Source organism: Chelonia mydas, chromosome 8 (genome assembly GCF_015237465.2).
Source record: "Chelonia mydas isolate rCheMyd1 chromosome 8, rCheMyd1.pri.v2, whole genome shotgun sequence".
NCBI lineage: Eukaryota > Metazoa > Chordata > Testudines > Cheloniidae > Chelonia > Chelonia mydas.
The window spans coordinates 48,158,338-48,175,156 of NC_057854.1; the positions used below are offsets into that span (position 1 = coordinate 48,158,338).

The window sequence follows — 16,819 nt, forward strand, 5'->3', positions numbered from 1 at the left end:
GTTCAACATTTGTCTTAAGCCCAATGTTGAGAACTTTGGCTGTGACAGTGCCATCTATTTGTTCACAATTTTGTTCACAAACTGTCGTCAGATTAGGCCAGTTCTTGATATAGAGGTCAAAACAGTCCACTACTGAGTTCCATCGCACTTTTTGTGGGAGAGTTAGCTTGGTTCCTCTCACTTTTTTCAGAGCTGCTGCTGCAAAGTGGTTGTTACGGAACTATTTTGCAATTTCAACCACATTAGCCTTTATTTCTGGAACACTGAAGTCTTTGACTAGGAGGTGCATCAAATGAGCACTGCAACCGTATGTTATTAGCTAGGGACTCTCTTCTAAATAATTTCTTCTAATCTTGGATACATTTGCAGCATTGTCTGTGACCAAGCTGCATAGTAGACATTTGAGGTTTTTTTAGCTTTTACTGCTGCTACTTGTAAGTATTCTGCTGTGTGTGCATTTCCTGATGTATCAATTGTTTCTGTAAGGAAGACATTCCCTTCTTCTGTTGTCACACAAGCACGTACAACAGGATCATCGTGGACATTGCTCCACCCATCAAGACTCAGGTTAACAATTTCACTCTCTAGACCTTTTGCACACTGCTCAATTTCTGGTTCATTCACTTTATCCAGCAATTTGCCTGCGACATCTGCTCTGTTGGGTGGACTGTATCCTGGTCTTAAAGACTGAACCATGTTTATGAAATGTGAGTTCTCAATCATACGGAAAGGAGAGTTTGTTGCATAAACCAACGGGGCAATTTTTTCATCAGTTACCTCTTTTTGTAATCTGCTGGTTCTTACCACAAACTTATCTATGGTTGTTTCTGGATGATGGAGTTGTTTTTCTTTTTGCTACAGGTGATATACTGTGGCTATGTGACATACATGATGTGACTGAAACACTATCATTGACAGATAACTCTGAAACTATAGAAAATGATGGTGATCTTGAAGGTGGATAGTTTTCAGACTCCTTTATGTTGAGGATGGATTCTCCTAAACAAAATAAGTCAGTGCAGTTATTTCATTATTACCACCATACTGCTCATTTAGTATTACTCATTGCATTGACTGACACTCAGTACTACTGTTAAAGGTGAAGTTGTAAAAGGAAGATCTGCCTATTTCAGCTATTTATTTTTGATCACAACTGTATCTAAAATGATAGTACCACAGAGTAACTACTATATTCTTTGCTCAAACATGAGAATTCAAGAATAGTCCAGAAGGAAGACAGGCAGTCCTTAAGAAAGAAGTATGAAATAAAGAAGTTTACCAACCTGAAGATCCTGCATGTTCAGACATGTTCCTTTCATTATCTTCAATGCAGCTTCCTCTTGAGAAGGAACACTTCTCATGATGTTGTTTCATTAGGGCAATCAGTCCTTGCATTTCTTTGTTGCACTGTTAGCATTTTGCATGCATGCCTGTCTTACCCACAGGTAGAGGAACTTCATTAAAATATTTCCAAACTGGGTCTCTTTTATGGCCTGCTGCTTCTAGTGAGAGAATGGAATAGTAGATCTCAAATCAATGAAGGCTACCCTCAGAAATACCTCAAGACTTCTGGAATATGCTGCTTAAACAGTTTCACTTTTGTTTCTACTGCCTGACCCTCCCTTCTCACATTTATCTCCAGACTACTTCTCCTTGTCCAGATCTAATCTTCCCTAAATCATTGAACTTTTTGAAACTTTGCACTTTTAGAGAGAGGTAAGGGATTGACTCAGTGTAGAGAAATTTGCAGAGGGACAATAGGGTTGTAGGTAGTTAGTTAGTTAGTTACATTTTTGCTGTTAACAAGCATTTTATCTCTGGAGACACAAATCCACAGTTTGAGAACTGCAAAACTAAGCGTCTCTGATGGTGTCTTCTGGATTTAGCACTGAGTCTCATTGGATAGATAGAAAGATTAACCTAAATAATCTATACAGAAGCTCCTGAGACCCCATACGACCCTAATCCATGATCTATTGGAACTAATTTACAAAACTTTTCTTAAACATTACATGAACGTATTGTCTCATACTATAGAATTAGAATTTATAATCCCTATTCCATGATGGGATACCTTTGAGCTGTAATGTATCTTAATTAAAACTATCTTTAGATTAGTTTTTTCCTCAAAAAGCATTTTATCAAAAAAATCCAATTTAAATAAAAAAAATCTGATTTTTTTAAATTTGTTTTTTGAAAAATCACTGCCTTTTATTCACCCTGTCAGTTGAACACAATGTTTTATTGATATATTTAACATTTTAAAGCAAGTTTGAAGCCTACCAGTGCAATTAATCATTATAATAAAATTAATATAATTGCATTTTGTATTTGTCTGCCTTCGAATGTAATCTACAGCTTTGGTGCATACAGTACAGAACTGCACATTACCATGAAATGTTGTCCTTACCAAACTCAGTGACATGGTTTTAGGGGTGATTTTTTGGCATCTTCTCATAACTTTAATTTCTCACGTCTGGAGGCTGAAGTGACATTTGAAATGCATTAAAACAGGAATCCCTATATACTGTTGAAAAAACCTCTATACCCAAGAAGCAGTTTATTGGAGTATGTTTAGCTATGTAAATTTTAAAGTGCATTCAAAAATCAACTACAAGAGGTGGAGGTTGTGCACATGGAGTAAGTGACATTGGTATTTTCAGTATAATTTAGTTAACAGTTAATATATGTTTTTATTTTTTCACAAAAGGTAAAAACTAAAGATTCTGTGCAAAAATGTAAATTCCACGTTTTCCTGTGGCAAATGGATTTCTAGGATCCCTGTTGATCAGTATTACCTCATTTCTTGTGCTCCTCTGCCCTTTTTCGACCTGTTGTCTCTTGTCTTCTACTTAGATTGCAAGTTCTGTGGGGAAGGAGTGTCTCTTTGTTTTGTTGTTTTGTACAGCACCTGGTACAGCAGGACTGGGGCTCCTACATTGTACCTGAATACGAATAACAAATAACATTGAAGTTAATCAAATAGAAAGGCTGTCTAGGAAAACAATCTTGCAGGATAACATTATTTCTTGAGGAGACAGGTTGTTTTTACTGGACATTTTTGTTCAAGAAAGACTTGATTTGCTGGTAGAATTCAGATTACTTAATAATCAGCAAAATAATCCTCTTATAGTATAGTCCTGTTATCTCTCCCCCCCCCTTCACCCCCCTTTCCCTTCACCAAGTGTATGCAAAAATTCACTAAGTAGAGTTTCACTATAATGAAATGAGGCCTACTTGGAAAAATATCCTCCCGCCTGCCTACCAAATATGTTTGAAGTAGTGGTAGGGCCTCTTCTTATTCCCTGTAGCTTTGGGGCCTTTATCAGCAGTGTTTGCATAGGGCCCTTTACAAAAGCTCAATCTCCTCTTTAAGGGAGCAGCATCAATAATATTGAGAGGCATACTTATGGTTCCTCACCATACTGGGGGTCGTGGCAATTTCTCCTCCCAGGTTTCAGCCAAGCCTTGTCCATATTAAAATATTTTGTCTTGTAGCAATGGTGCAACTATGGGTGCTAGCAACAGTAGGAGTTCTAATGTAGACAGGGGTTGAGCATATTTGTCATGGTGACTAACTGCTGCATTCAAAGAAGAGGGCAATGAAATTTTATTCTAAAGTGAATCTTCAGTGAAAATCAGAGCAGTTCAAATCCCCTGAAGTGCGTTGAAGCACTTTCACCTTACTTCATTATAACAGGAATTTCTCTATAACAGAGTAATATAGTAAGTGAGCTCCAACCACTTATATAGCATGTTAAATTTTCAAAGCATTGTACAGACATTAATTGTTGTAGTTTTTGTAATAATCACATCACTGCACTTTCCTCCCTGTGTCTTTATTCTCATGCATTTCCAGTGTGGTGCTGGAAGGGATTATTACTTGGCCATTAAGTGAAAGAACATTTTTACAGAGATTTTTAAACTCTGGAACAAAGTTCATTGCAACACTGAATCTCTCAACTAGGCTTGGGTGGAGCTCACATTACATCATTCGTCTGAAAATATTTCTTAAATATGTGAGTGTTTTTGAAATGGTGAGATGATGTCTGAAAGAGCACAGGTACAGCTAAAACTTTAACCCCAGCTGGTAATCTCTACTACAGTAGTTGCAACCACAGGACAGTGGCTTTACTGGAAGCACAGCCTTCTGACAAGAGTATACTGTATAAAATCTGTATAAATCAGTCCCTGGATAGAATGGAGTTCTGCAGTGATTCCAAGATTTCTGTTTATGACATCTACAAGCCCAGAGGAGGTCAAATTTTCAAGGTCATATTTATGTTCTTGATCTTTGCTGGGGTTACATGTGTCGACATGGGCACAATGAAGCCACCATTCTTTAGGAAAGAGCCAAAGACTTGTTTTGGCTCTAGAGCAGGGGTTCTCAAACTGGGGGTCGGGACCACTCGGGTTTGTGAAGTTACTACGTCGCAAGCTGTCAGCCTCCACCCCAAACCCCACTTGACATTTATAATGGTGTTAAATATATTAAAAATTGTTTTTAATTTATAAAAGGGGGGGTCGCACTCATAGGCTTGCTATGTGAAAGGGGTCACCAGTACAAAAGTTTGAGAACCCCTGCTCTAGAGCCACCATAGAGCATGCCAAACAATTGTATTTTGTGGTTGGGGCTTTGAAATAATGAAAATGACAATTCAGAATGGAGTATTTTAATCCCTTCTCCTTTTTAATTAGTATATTTTCAGATTGTTTTTCACCTTCCCTTTAAATGGTCAGGAAGGGAAGGAAAATGAATGTCTTTTATATGGTCTTGCTATCTAAAATCATGGTTTGGGAGGCCAAAAATAAAAACTTTTTGAGTTCCCATTAACCATTATGTTTATATAATTTAAAATATTCTGTTCTTTTTGTTAGGCACTATTTTTCTTCTGCAACTGCTATTAAATATATTTATCAATTAGAAAAGGATAGCTGCGTACAGTTTCAGAGCTGACTCAGTGTTTGTACATTTTTTTTATTAGGTTGGTGCAGCAGGAGGGAATTGCAGTCCTGAAATGGAAGTCCGGTCCTCATTTGATAAATTTAGTCAATCATCTGAATCTGTGTCCACATTAAACAGTGAAGAATTTGTCTTGGTTCATCAGCAACCTGAGGATCCCTGTGCAAAAGATGAGAAACCTCAACTAAAAGTACACTTTTTTTTTTAAATGCGTAGTAAGAATCTCTTGCTCCAAAAGATTGTGATTTATATTACAATTTATTTAAGTTAATTGACTTCGGTGTTTGTGCAGATTCTTAAAATCCTTTACTTTTGTTCTTGCTGTATATATTTGCAAAATGAACAGAGTGAGTGAGCAAATCTGTTTGTCTAATGAAGGTTTCAGTCCAGTCACTTATGTAATAACTTGAAGTGTCAAGACTTAGCCATCTGTGCATCCTTCTGATTTATACAGTCAACAAAAGAAACCAGTTATTCTTATAAATTTAAAAACTTCAAATTGGGAGATAGGGAACAATGTGGCTTTATGATTCAGAACACTGTTTCGCTGTTCGTATATGAGATCAGGATTAAGCTATATATGTATAGAGTGCACTGGCTTTTGCCCTACTGATCTGCCTTCCTTAGCATTGTCTGTATTGTGGGGGACATGACCCATAGGGGTCACGAGATGGGTTTAGAGAGGTCACAAGTGCAAGGCCAGCATTAGGGGGTGGCAAGCAGGGAAATTGCCTGGGGCCCCATAAAGCTAAGTTACATGCTCGAGTCCCGCGTAGCGGGGCTCCAGCCTGTAACTTAGCTTCATGGGGCCTCCTGAAGTGTTGAGTCCTGGGCAGTTACCCTGCTTGCCACCCTCTAGCGCTGGTTCTAAGTATTATTCATAATTTACTTAATTAGATTTAAGGTAGGGGGTCGCAATTTTTCAAGTCTTACTGGGGGAGGAGGGTCATGATTTTTTTTTTTTAAGTTCAGGTTGAGAAACACTGGTATACATTAAGGACTCTTTTTCTAAAAACTTCCTACTGTGGATAACATTGGAACACTTAATACAGGCAAGACTCCTGCAACTGGAGCCACTTTTAATACCACGTCAGACTTTCTCTAGGCGTTTTTGGCTGATAGTGTTACAGATGGTTCTGGCTGTGGGACCTTGCCTCATAAGGGTTTCCAACATAGTGAACTTTAGTGCAGGAAGGGCTGTTGGCACAGGTGGGAAATTTGTAGAAAATGACCCAACTTCCATTGCTGACATGCTTATAACTACACTATACTTTCAGCCTCGTTTCTGTCCCTAAGCTCTCTGCCCAGACAGGTTTTTCTCTTCAGCCCAGCTTTTCCATTTAATTGAGCAGCAGTTTTGGTAGGGAGAGGGGTTTTGTCAAAGGTTGAAGGGAAGCTTGAAACTTCCTTAACTCAGTGGGTTTCTACAGTGCTAGAAGTGGTTAGAACACTGAGATCAAAGGAGGTGCTCTGAGCTCCATGTGTTTGTACATACAGTAGCCTTGGAGGCCGGAGCTGGGATTTCAAGATTTTCACCAGTTTTCTGATGCTCTGCATTAGCCAAGTCCCAATCCAATGATTTAGGTTATCTGCTCTGTAGGATGAGGTTGAGCTGCTGGATCATATTTACTGCACCTTAAATATTGCAAACCTGGCCACCCAACTCAAAACCGTCCTTAAGATAAAATGATGGGGAGAGGGCAAAACTGCCTTCCCAATTCCACAATATCTAAGGAAATAGTGGCCTCATAGTATTTGAAGATGTGTGGCAGGCAGCCGATTGAAGATCATACTATCAGGACTGTCCAGGCAGGTACCAGAAGAACTCCTTAATTTCAGCCACAGGAACTGGTGCACCTGCAGCTGTCTCTTGAACAAATCTGAAACACTGCTTTTAAGAAACCACACACAGCCAGGAGAGCCCCTTGTTCTAAGGTCTTGGCATCTAGTTTTGCAAGTACTCACCAAATCCATTAAACAGTGGTTTGCTGGGTGGTTGGGTGTAGGTTTTTAAAAATTCATTAAAATTTAATTTCAATTTAAAAAAACATTTATTTATTTTAAGGTACCTCTTAGATGAGATTTAGAATTTGTTTCCTGGGAAAAACACAACCTTCCATTTGAGTCAGTGTTCCCTTGCCCTCTTTCTACCCCAAGCCAGCTCAGACCATGAGAAGCACTGAAATGTGTTGGATGTGGTCAAGGATGTGAAGTTTTACTTGCATAAAACAAAGCCTTGGGGAAAGACTGATGCAAATTTGTCTTTATATGGAGGATCTAAAAAAGTGAATAGTTAAGTCTACTATTGCAAGATAGTCCTGTAACTTGGAGGCGATCGGTTATAAAAGAAGTCTCCTCCCATTTGAGTGAGCGCAAACACTAGCAGGTGCATGACTGCTTCATGGGCTCAGCAACACAGAGAACCTTTGAGGAGATGTGTTGGGTTTCAGTGCACTCGGTTTTCAGTGCTCTGTTTACTAGGCCAGGGGTTCTCAAACTTCACTGCACCATGACCTCCTTCTGATGACAAAAATTACAGCCTGACCTCAGGAGTGGGGACCGAAGCCTGAGCCTGCCCAAGCCCCGTCACCCTGGGTGAGGGGGCCAAAGCCTGAGCCCAGGTGGGTGGGGGTGGGGACAAAGCCAAAGCTCAAGGGCTTCAGCTCCAGGCAGGGGACCTGCAACCTGAGCCCTGCCGCCCTTGGGCTTCAGCCTTGGGCCCCAGCAGGTGTAAGCCAGACCTGGAGACCCCATTAACATGGGGATGCGACCCACCTTGGTGTCCCGACCCAAGTTTGAGAACTGTTGTACTAGGCCTTATAAGATAAAAACTCATCCAATGCAGCTATCAGATACTGAAAGATTTAAGTTTTTCTTTCCCTTCGATTTGATGGATGTCTTTTTACTGCTTGCCGTTTCCTATAAGTACTTGTCTCATGGGAGCAGCAGCTGTTTATATGGGAGAAACGTAAAAGTTCTACTTTTACCTTACTGTAATTTTATCAGCTTTAAGCTTCTAGTGCATTGTCAGAAACCACTCCCTTATAAGAGCTTATTTGAATGTGAATTATTCTTCACTTTAGCAGGCAAGTAACTGACAGATGCGGGCGGGGTGGGGAAGCTCATTAGGAATATTATTCTCTTCATCCAAAATCTGTGACAAGATAGAAAACTTGTCAATACTTGACTGATAGAGCACTGTGCTCCCATTTATAGAAGAGAAAATTATGGTGAGGAAATTAATTTTAAATTATCTTTCAGTGTGGCTCAAAGTTGAACTGTGCTGAGGAGATGGCAGATATGAAAATGTCTCTCCCAGGTAGTTGTCTCAACTGACTAGATGTGTTTTGTTATGATTAGGTAATTTCCCTTTTTTCTGTATACAGAAACTGAATTGAACAATATTTCTACTATTGTCTGAACACCTGGAGAGAGCTCTGTTTCTAATTCTCAGTTACATTTTAAAAAATAAAGATAAATGAAAATAGAATAAGGAACAAAACTTCCAAATGAATTTTGCCATTCATTACAGATGTATATTAAAAATGAGGGGAGAAGGATATACCTAATTACACTTTATTTTTGTGTGTGCCTTTTAATATACTATCTGAGTATAGCACACATTCATGACTCATGGATGCCATTTTAATACAATATAAAGTACTTGGAGAGGTAAAATCTGTACTGTATATAGTCAAAGATTTGAGGATATATAAATTGTCATTACCTGAGCAGTTATACTGGATGCTGCATTGTAATACTGGATGTTGGAACCTTTGGTAGTCAGATATATTCTTCCATTGTACACATTTTATTTGTTGGTTTAATGAACACAGATGAGCCTTGGGTGCATTCATGGCTTTAGCCACATGAGTAACATGGATATCTGGTATAATTAGCTGAAGAAGTGTTTGGCAAAATGTCTTCTTTAAAAAAGTAAAACAAATTTGAAAATATTTTTCAAATATTTGTGTAATAACTCTTAAGGTAAAAGTAGCAGACAATTTGTAAGTCTTCTGTGTCTTGTCCTTTGTACAGATATTTTCAAATGGAGATGAACAGCTGGAGGAAGCCATGGAAGAGATACTGAGAGATTCTGAAAAAGGCCAGATAAGTTATACTACTGACTGTAAAGACTCCAATGATGCTTGCAGACGGTCGGCTGAAGATGTGTCAGCCAGTCAGTCAAAGCAACCTTCTTTACATCTAATTCTGGACCCTTCCAATACAGGTACTGGTTAAGATATTTTGGGTATGTACTGAAGTTATGTGATGAAACTGAGCAAAGGAAAAATTGAGGTTAGTCTGACTGTGCAGAGGTCTGATACTAGTCCCAAGAATCCCCAGACCGGGGGAGGGGAAACTGGGGAGAAAAATTCTGAGATTCTGGGCTTCTCTGGCCTTCCTCAAGCCTTCCTCTCTCACTCCTGTCTATCTTTTAACTGTCCTCAACTGACTAGCTGCATTACCTTGCTGATTGCTCAATATCCAGTCATTAACCAGTTATCTCCTCCATATGGCCCATGTGGGGATGCTTGCAGAATGCTCAGATTGATGAATCAACCTTAGGCTACTCACACTCATTCAGCAAGCAATACCTGTAGTCAGTAGGGAGAGATTGACACTAAATATGGATATGTTTTTAAAATGTCTTTTTGGTAACCTGACTACGTTTATTACTCCAAAAGCTTCACAAATATGAAATGGCCATAATTCAGAATAACTGCCCTTCCAGGTCTATGTGATCATTGTCTAGGGTAATGCTTCAGGGAGCTTGTTCAGATACAGTGATAGTTTCTTTTAGGTTTACAAATGTAGGCTTGCAGCTTTTAACTTGCACTAATTTAATGCAATGGCTGAGAGTTTTATTGTTAAGATTTATTTTCTTCATTTTCAGAAATCTCGGCACCTAGACCCTCTTCCCCTAATGAACTCCCAGAAGAGGACAGTGTATTATTTAACAAACTGATGTATCTAGGTTCTATGAAGATTTCTGCTCCTCGTAATGAGTCAGAAGCTCTACGTGCTATGGAAGCTTTGAAGTCCTCATGCCAGTCCTCTTTTCCTGTGACTCTCTATGTTCCAAACGTCCCAGAAGGCTCTGTAAGGTGAACTACAATGGTACTTCATTACTTAGGCAGACACACAGGCCTGGTCTACACTGGGGCGGAGGGGAGGATCGATCTAAGTTACACAACTTCAGCTATGTGAATAATGTAGCTGAAGTCGACGTACTTAGACCTACTCACTGCGGTGTCTTCACCGTGGTGAGTCGACTGCTGCCGCTCCCCAGTTGACTCTGCCTGTGCCTCTCATGGCGGTGGAGTACAGGAGTCAACGGGAGAGCACTCGAGGGGGGCGGGAGAGGGGTTTGATTTATCGCGTCTAGACTAGACGTGATAAATCGACCCCCGTTTGATCCATCGCTGCCAGCCGATCCAGTGGGTAGTATGGACATACCCAAAGAGTTCAGATTCTGACCTGGGTTGCAAACACTGGGCTTCCAGTGAAGTTGAACTGCGTAGGTCTGTCCAAAAGCATAATTTATCACAAACTCTGTTTGCTGAGGAAATGATAAAATGAATAAAAATCAAGGATATTTAAACGAATAAGTAAAACATCCAGTGAGAAAAATGCACAAGTTGAACTTAGAATCTTGAACCCTTTAATATTAAACTAGTTTTATTGTATGATGATGGTAGGACTCAATCACATAGATTCAATCTCCCTGATGTATTGTATGAGACAAAATCTCTACCTTCTGTTAATTTGCATGCGAATTTGAAATATTCTAGATTGTGTTTAACAGATCACACTGTATAATGAGAAATATTCAGCCTGTCCTTACAGAATAAACATACCTAACGCTGAAATCAGCAAAGATCACATCTGAGAAGTTCTTGAGCATGCTTTATTTCTATAACCAAAACCATGCTCACATTATTAGCATTTTCCTATATACAGGGTTTGTAATTGTAGACTCTATAAAGGTCTTGCAAGCAGTTAGCTTTACAGTAATATTCCCCAAAAATCCTATATGCTCACTAAATGGAGTATTTTTGAAGACTGCAAAAGTAATGTGTGCTTGCAAAAAGACAGCTGCGAAGATTCTATTGCTGACCATTGTGAAGGGCTATAACTAGTGCCATTCTTTCAGGTTGTAATTTCAATCTATGCTAATAACCTTTTAAGAGGGTATTCATACATTTACAGTGAGATCTTGGTACTGTGTCCCAAATTTAGAACTGAACTAAGTAGGCACAGCTCCCATTGATTAAAATGATCATTTTATCTACTTTATATTGCTTTTATAGATGCTGTGCTTGAGCTTAATTCTGTAAATACAGTATATATATATAAGTGCATGTTGTAGGTCCTGTTTCATAAAATGAAGATCCTTGATGTTTTTTCCATAATGAAATTCTATTATGAATTGCATTAGACAAGTTTGCCTCCTTTGGAAAAGACCCACCTTTTTGTTAGTTTTCCCTTACTGACTCTGCTTTTCATCGTTAGTGTAGTTAGTTTCCCTGGCACCCGTTTCTTAAAGCAAAAACAAATAAAATTACCTTCATTAAATAGGTTCCGAATGAGCATAGTCTTTTTTGGTAATCTGGTTTTCCTGCTCAATAAAATATTTATTGTTACGATTCTTGGTGGAAACCACAAGGTGGCGCCTTGGAAATGCTTCCAGGCTAATATATAATTGGAAATGATGTGACTTTGCTAAAGCATCAGACTTGCAGGTGTCATGCAAGAGAGAAATCAAGGGAAATGGAGAGAAAGAGGGTTCACTTCTAACAGAAAAAATATACACATCATTGGTACTTGTGTATTTTGTGGATCTGTGAATGCTTTGACCCACTTCATGAAAAACCTAGATACCTATTTTTCTGTTTAAATAAAAATGGTGTATTAATGCAATGCATATTGTTGCAGATTAAGTAAAAGGTGACTTTTCTGATTTAGGGAATAAAGTATTAGTTTAAATGCACATTGAGATAGAAAATTATGTTAGGAAGGTTTGAGGCATTAGCATAACCTAGTGCAGGGGTGGCCAACCTGAGCCTGAGAAGGAGCCAGAATTTACTAGTATACATTGCCAAAGAGCCACAGTAATACATCAGCAGCCCCCCATCAGCTTTTCTTCCCCCTGCTCCCAGCACCTCCCACCCCCCGGCAGTCCTCCCGATCAGCTGTTTTGTGGCATGCAGGAGGCTCAGGGTGGGGGGAAGGAACGAGGGCACGGCAGGCTCGGGAGGAAGTGGGAAGGAGTGGAGTGGGGGCAGAGTCTCTGGCAGAGCTGGGGGTTGAGCAGTGAGCACCCGCCAGCACATTGGAAAGTTGGTGCCTGTAGCTCCAGCCTGGAGTTGGTGCCTATACAAGGAGCCACATATTAACTTCTGAAGAGCTGCATGTGGCTCTGGAGCCACAGGTTGGCCACCCCTGGCCTAGTGTTTGGAGAAATTCAATTTATAAGATATATATAGAAATCATTTGGAGTAGCATACCTGCAGTGTTGGTAACTTCTGCCAAATTCTAGAAAGGAAGCCTTTCACATATTCCAGCTAAAGTTAATTTCAAGTGATTTTATTCCAAACACCTTTGAATATGGGTACTTCCTACTACCCTTGATTTACTTTTAGGAAGGAGCTGGTGCTTGGGCATGATATGACAGGGGAAGTATCTCCAGTTTCTTCAGGGCACTTCCAAGACCTTCCTTGGGCAGAGACAGTTTGTATATCTTCTTTTTCTTTATGAAATGCAGGAGCTGGAGTTGCCTTGAGGTTTATTACTTTTGGCTGGATTTTTTCCTATTGATGGTTGTCAGGAGGTAGTATGCCCCGATTTTATCCAAAAATAAAATATCAGGCATTTAAAATAGCTTGCAGGACAGGGTAAAGGAAATCTTGATGAGAAGTTGACCCTAAATGGGGGTCGTGTGCCTTTTATTGATATTTTTAGACAAGATATTAAGGTCAGTTTTCACCATTATTTGACATTTTAGCAGTATACAGCATAACAGCGTACATTTCCGACTACTAATAACTTCTCAGACAGGGAGTTTACAGAATCTTCCTTTGCTGAGTTTCTGGGCATGTATGTATTCAAAGTGCATTTTCACAATTTCTGTGGTTCCTAGTTAACCAGACCCTTTGATTCTGGTGATTAACTGCAGAGCAGTGATTTTTATGAGGCATACTGCTCCGATATAATTTAGAGTATTATATGCTTCCTATTTTATTTTGATATAAATTGTATTGAAACAAATGTAGTTGAAACTGAACATTTTTATTGCTTACATTTCTTAATTGTATTATAATGTTGGGTGCTTGCATTGAATATTAGTGATACTTTGCATAATAGCTCATTCAGTTACAGAAAGAAGCTGGTGGATATCTTTATTTGGTTCCAGTTTATTTGACTGACTTCACATTTGTCACTTCTCCCTTGCAGAATAATAGACCAAACGAGCAATATGGAGATAGCCTCTTTCCCAATCTATAAGATATTGTTCTGTGCACGTGGACAAAATGGAACTGCAGAGAGTGACTGCTTTGCATTTACTGAAAGCTACTGTGGAACAGAGGAGTTCCAGATTCATGTTTTCTCCTGTGAGATTAAAGAGGCAGTAAGTATAAAATACTACCACAGTGACTTGTTACCGAGCATAATAAAGGTATTTTCTATGATTGTTCCCAGTCTTTAAATATCTGCTGTCACATACTATCATGTAAAATCAACCTCAGTATTTTGGCATGTGTGCAGTAGATTTCACAAGATGTGCAGCTATGTGTTCTTGAATATTAAAATAATTTAGGAAGTTACTTTAATACCTTTTACCAAAGTGTTTATCTTGCAGTGGGTCTTGCCCAAACATAGTCCTAGTTTAAAATTTATTGCACTATGATGTAATGGGGAGATTTGGGAGATAATCCTTCGCTCCTGCTTTAAATCTGGGTTGAGATTACCAAGGAGATAGTGTGCTTGGGCCTTGGAGTTATAACGGAATGTCTTAAATCCCTCAGTAGGGATTCCTCTTGATGGTTAAAGAAGAGCATTGGGACATTTGAAAGAGCAGACTTCTGCTTTCCTTGAGTTAATGATGATCAGCACAGTATTGGGTCTTGAGGGTGGAGATGGTAAAAAGAAAAAAGTAAAGCGAATGTGAGTTTAGGACCTGGCAGGTACAAACAATAAACTGGACAGATTTTTAAATGTAAAATTAATTACAATAACAAAATCTGCAGGTCATTTAGCAACAAAATTACATTCATGAACTGCGTAGACCAGTGGTTTTTCAACCTTTTTTATTTGTGGACTTCTAATTTTTGAATGAAGGTGTGGATCCCTTTGGAAATTAAACCTGTGGTCCACAGATCCTTACTATAGTAGTCTTAAGCTGAAAACGGACTGAATAGAACTCAACCATAAATGTCTCACATGCTCAGCAGGTCATTTGACGTAGTAGGAGAAAGGGTGCTAAACTCTTGTTTTTTATGGTAATGACAACACTTCAGGGTTTTGACCTGTACGTGGGGGATTCCCATACTTTTGATCAGAAAAATGGAATGACTTTTCTGGGATCTGAAACTTTATTTTCATAGTCACCTTTCATGGACCCCTTAGACATTGTCTGCGGACCACACGTTGAAAATCACTTGTGTAGGTGAAACTTGCTGACTTAATAATAATTTTTGAGATATTGCATCAGAGGTGAACACACTTCTGTAACGCTAAAACTATGGTATCTCAACACGTATTCTTATTAAACACTTGAATTGAGCGGGGGAGAAGTAGAGAAGAAGGGTAAAATTATTTTTTTAAGAATTTCAAAAATATGCTTGCTGAGAAATGATCCCTTGAGGGACTACATCACAACTGTGTATGTTCTCCATAGGCAGACGAACGGATGGCGTCGGTGCTCTTACTCTTTTTTTTTCCCCCTCCCTTTTTCAGGTCAGCAGAATTTTATATAGTTTCTCAACAGCATTCAGACGGTCTTCCAAACAAGCTTCAGACCATGTTAAAGACACTGTTCTTCCTACCCCAGATAGTGATGTGTTCACTTTCAGTGTCTCCTTAGAGGTCAAAGAAGATGATGGTAAAGGAAATTTTAGGTAATTTGAAAAACGGAGAAAAATTAGAAGTCTCCATAAGACATGTGTGGCTGTTTTGAGGGATGTGTGGCTAACCAGCGTGTAGTGAAAAAGCTAGTTTTGGTTTACTTTTTGCTGTATGCTATTTTGTTTGTTTGAGGTTTTTGCTTTGTTTGTCTTAAATACATTTTTTTGTAGAAGCCTAACCTGATTCAAAAATAAAAAGCAGTGTAGAAAAACAATATTAATCAAGTTTTGTAACTGTTTAAATTCTAGTTCTTGGTGTACATACTCAAGTGTGCCTATGGAACTTGGAAAGATAATTGAGGCCTGGCTTGCTGAAAATTTGTACCAGTGTTTTCTGGGGTTTCTTTCAGTACAGTAAATTAACTCTTTTAATTGAGTTTTCATAAGCCAATAAATCTGAATCAGTGTGTTGAGGGTACAGGAGAAAATCTTGGAAAAATGTCTTGAAGCATTGTGGAGGTGGGAAAGGAAGCATATTTCAATAATCTCGGGCACCCTTCTCTTAACACACAGTGTTCTTTGGGTATGATTTAAGACATACAGATATGTGAGAATTTTGGATAGAAAGGGGTAGCAATGGGAATTTTTGTTTTGTGTAACACTTGTTTCTGCTTTTATATTTTGTTTGGTGCCTAACTATGGGCACCTAATATTCTCATACTGTAACTTAAGATAGCTACTGATTGAGAAGCAGTCTTAAACTATAGTAGATAAATATGCACCACATAATAGCTGCAAACATGAAAATGAAACATACAGAAATTTAGGCCCCTATGGGGTGGGGGGGCAAAGATTCCTCTTGTTCAGTACCAAGCTATTAATTTGCTGATAAAAGACGAATAAAGGGGAAGAGGAGATATCGAATGATTGCAGACATGGGTGGCACTGGTGGAACTAAGTGGGTGGCTATCACTAGAGCTCTGTGGTTTTTCACAAATGTGAAATAACGCAATATAAAATGAAATAAAACAAAAAATCTACCCCATGTTGGTGGCTCCTGCTGCTCATGTCCCATGGGTTAGCCAGGCGAAACCCCAGCAGCTCTGCAACCCTGTGTACCAGGTCATAACTGTTGGAGTGGGGAGCCATGCCCAGCTCCATGGGACAGATGGCACCACTGTGGGGTGAATGCAGGGTGACCTCACTCTGCAACACCCCTCCCGGGGCCTCCCACTCCCTTCCGGGGCAGGCCCAGACACCCTTCCACCTGGGCCTCCCACAATAAAATAAAATGAAATGCCCTAAAAATAAAAGGAAAATAATTTTATGAGGCTCTAGCTATCACCACATCATATTTCTAATAGTTATTCACCTATATTGTGCTATATCTGTGCTAAAGGAACTAATTCTTTCTTTTTAGCCCTGTACCAAAGGACAGAGAGAAATTTTATTTCAAACTGAAACAGGGAATTGAGAAGAAAGTTGTGATCACAGTCCAGCAACTGTCAAACAAAGAATTGGCCATTGAAAGGTAAGCATGATATAAAGTAAAACATGTTAAGTGTAAGAAAATGTTCTCTAATGTGCTTATCATCGCCCTCACAAAATACCTATGATTCAGTGGAACTGAATACATTGTGCGCTAATAATACATACGTACTAAATTCAGACTTGGAGCTCTAATGAGCTAACTTGTGTGTATTACCAAGCGTTTCTTCTTAAATATCCAAAGGAATAGAAAAATATAGGTTAATGGGTTACTAGTGTCCAAACACCTTATAGCTCATCT

General features: G+C 39.1%; 1 protein-coding gene across 8 annotated transcripts in view; it reads left to right on the forward strand.

Moving 5' to 3' along the window:
- Nucleotides 1–16,819, forward strand: part of RABGAP1L (RAB GTPase activating protein 1 like) — a 556,714-nt gene that overhangs the window by 77,459 nt on the left and 462,436 nt on the right. For 6 of the 8 annotated variants that reach the window (XM_007061167.4, XM_027823604.3, XM_043521568.1 and 3 more), the window contains exons 2-7: nt 4,986–5,153; nt 9,002–9,194; nt 9,861–10,071; nt 13,421–13,595; nt 14,924–15,084; nt 16,451–16,561. In XM_007061167.4, the coding sequence (XP_007061229.2) occupies nt 4,986–5,153; nt 9,002–9,194; nt 9,861–10,071; nt 13,421–13,595; nt 14,924–15,084; nt 16,451–16,561 (1,019 nt within the window). Of the gene's footprint in view, nt 1–3,018; nt 3,042–4,985; nt 5,154–8,224; nt 8,283–9,001; nt 9,195–9,860; nt 10,072–13,420; nt 13,596–14,923; nt 15,085–16,450; nt 16,562–16,819 lie in introns of those variants that run through there. The other 2 variants (XM_043521567.1, XM_037907750.1) reach the window with 2 other exon arrangements.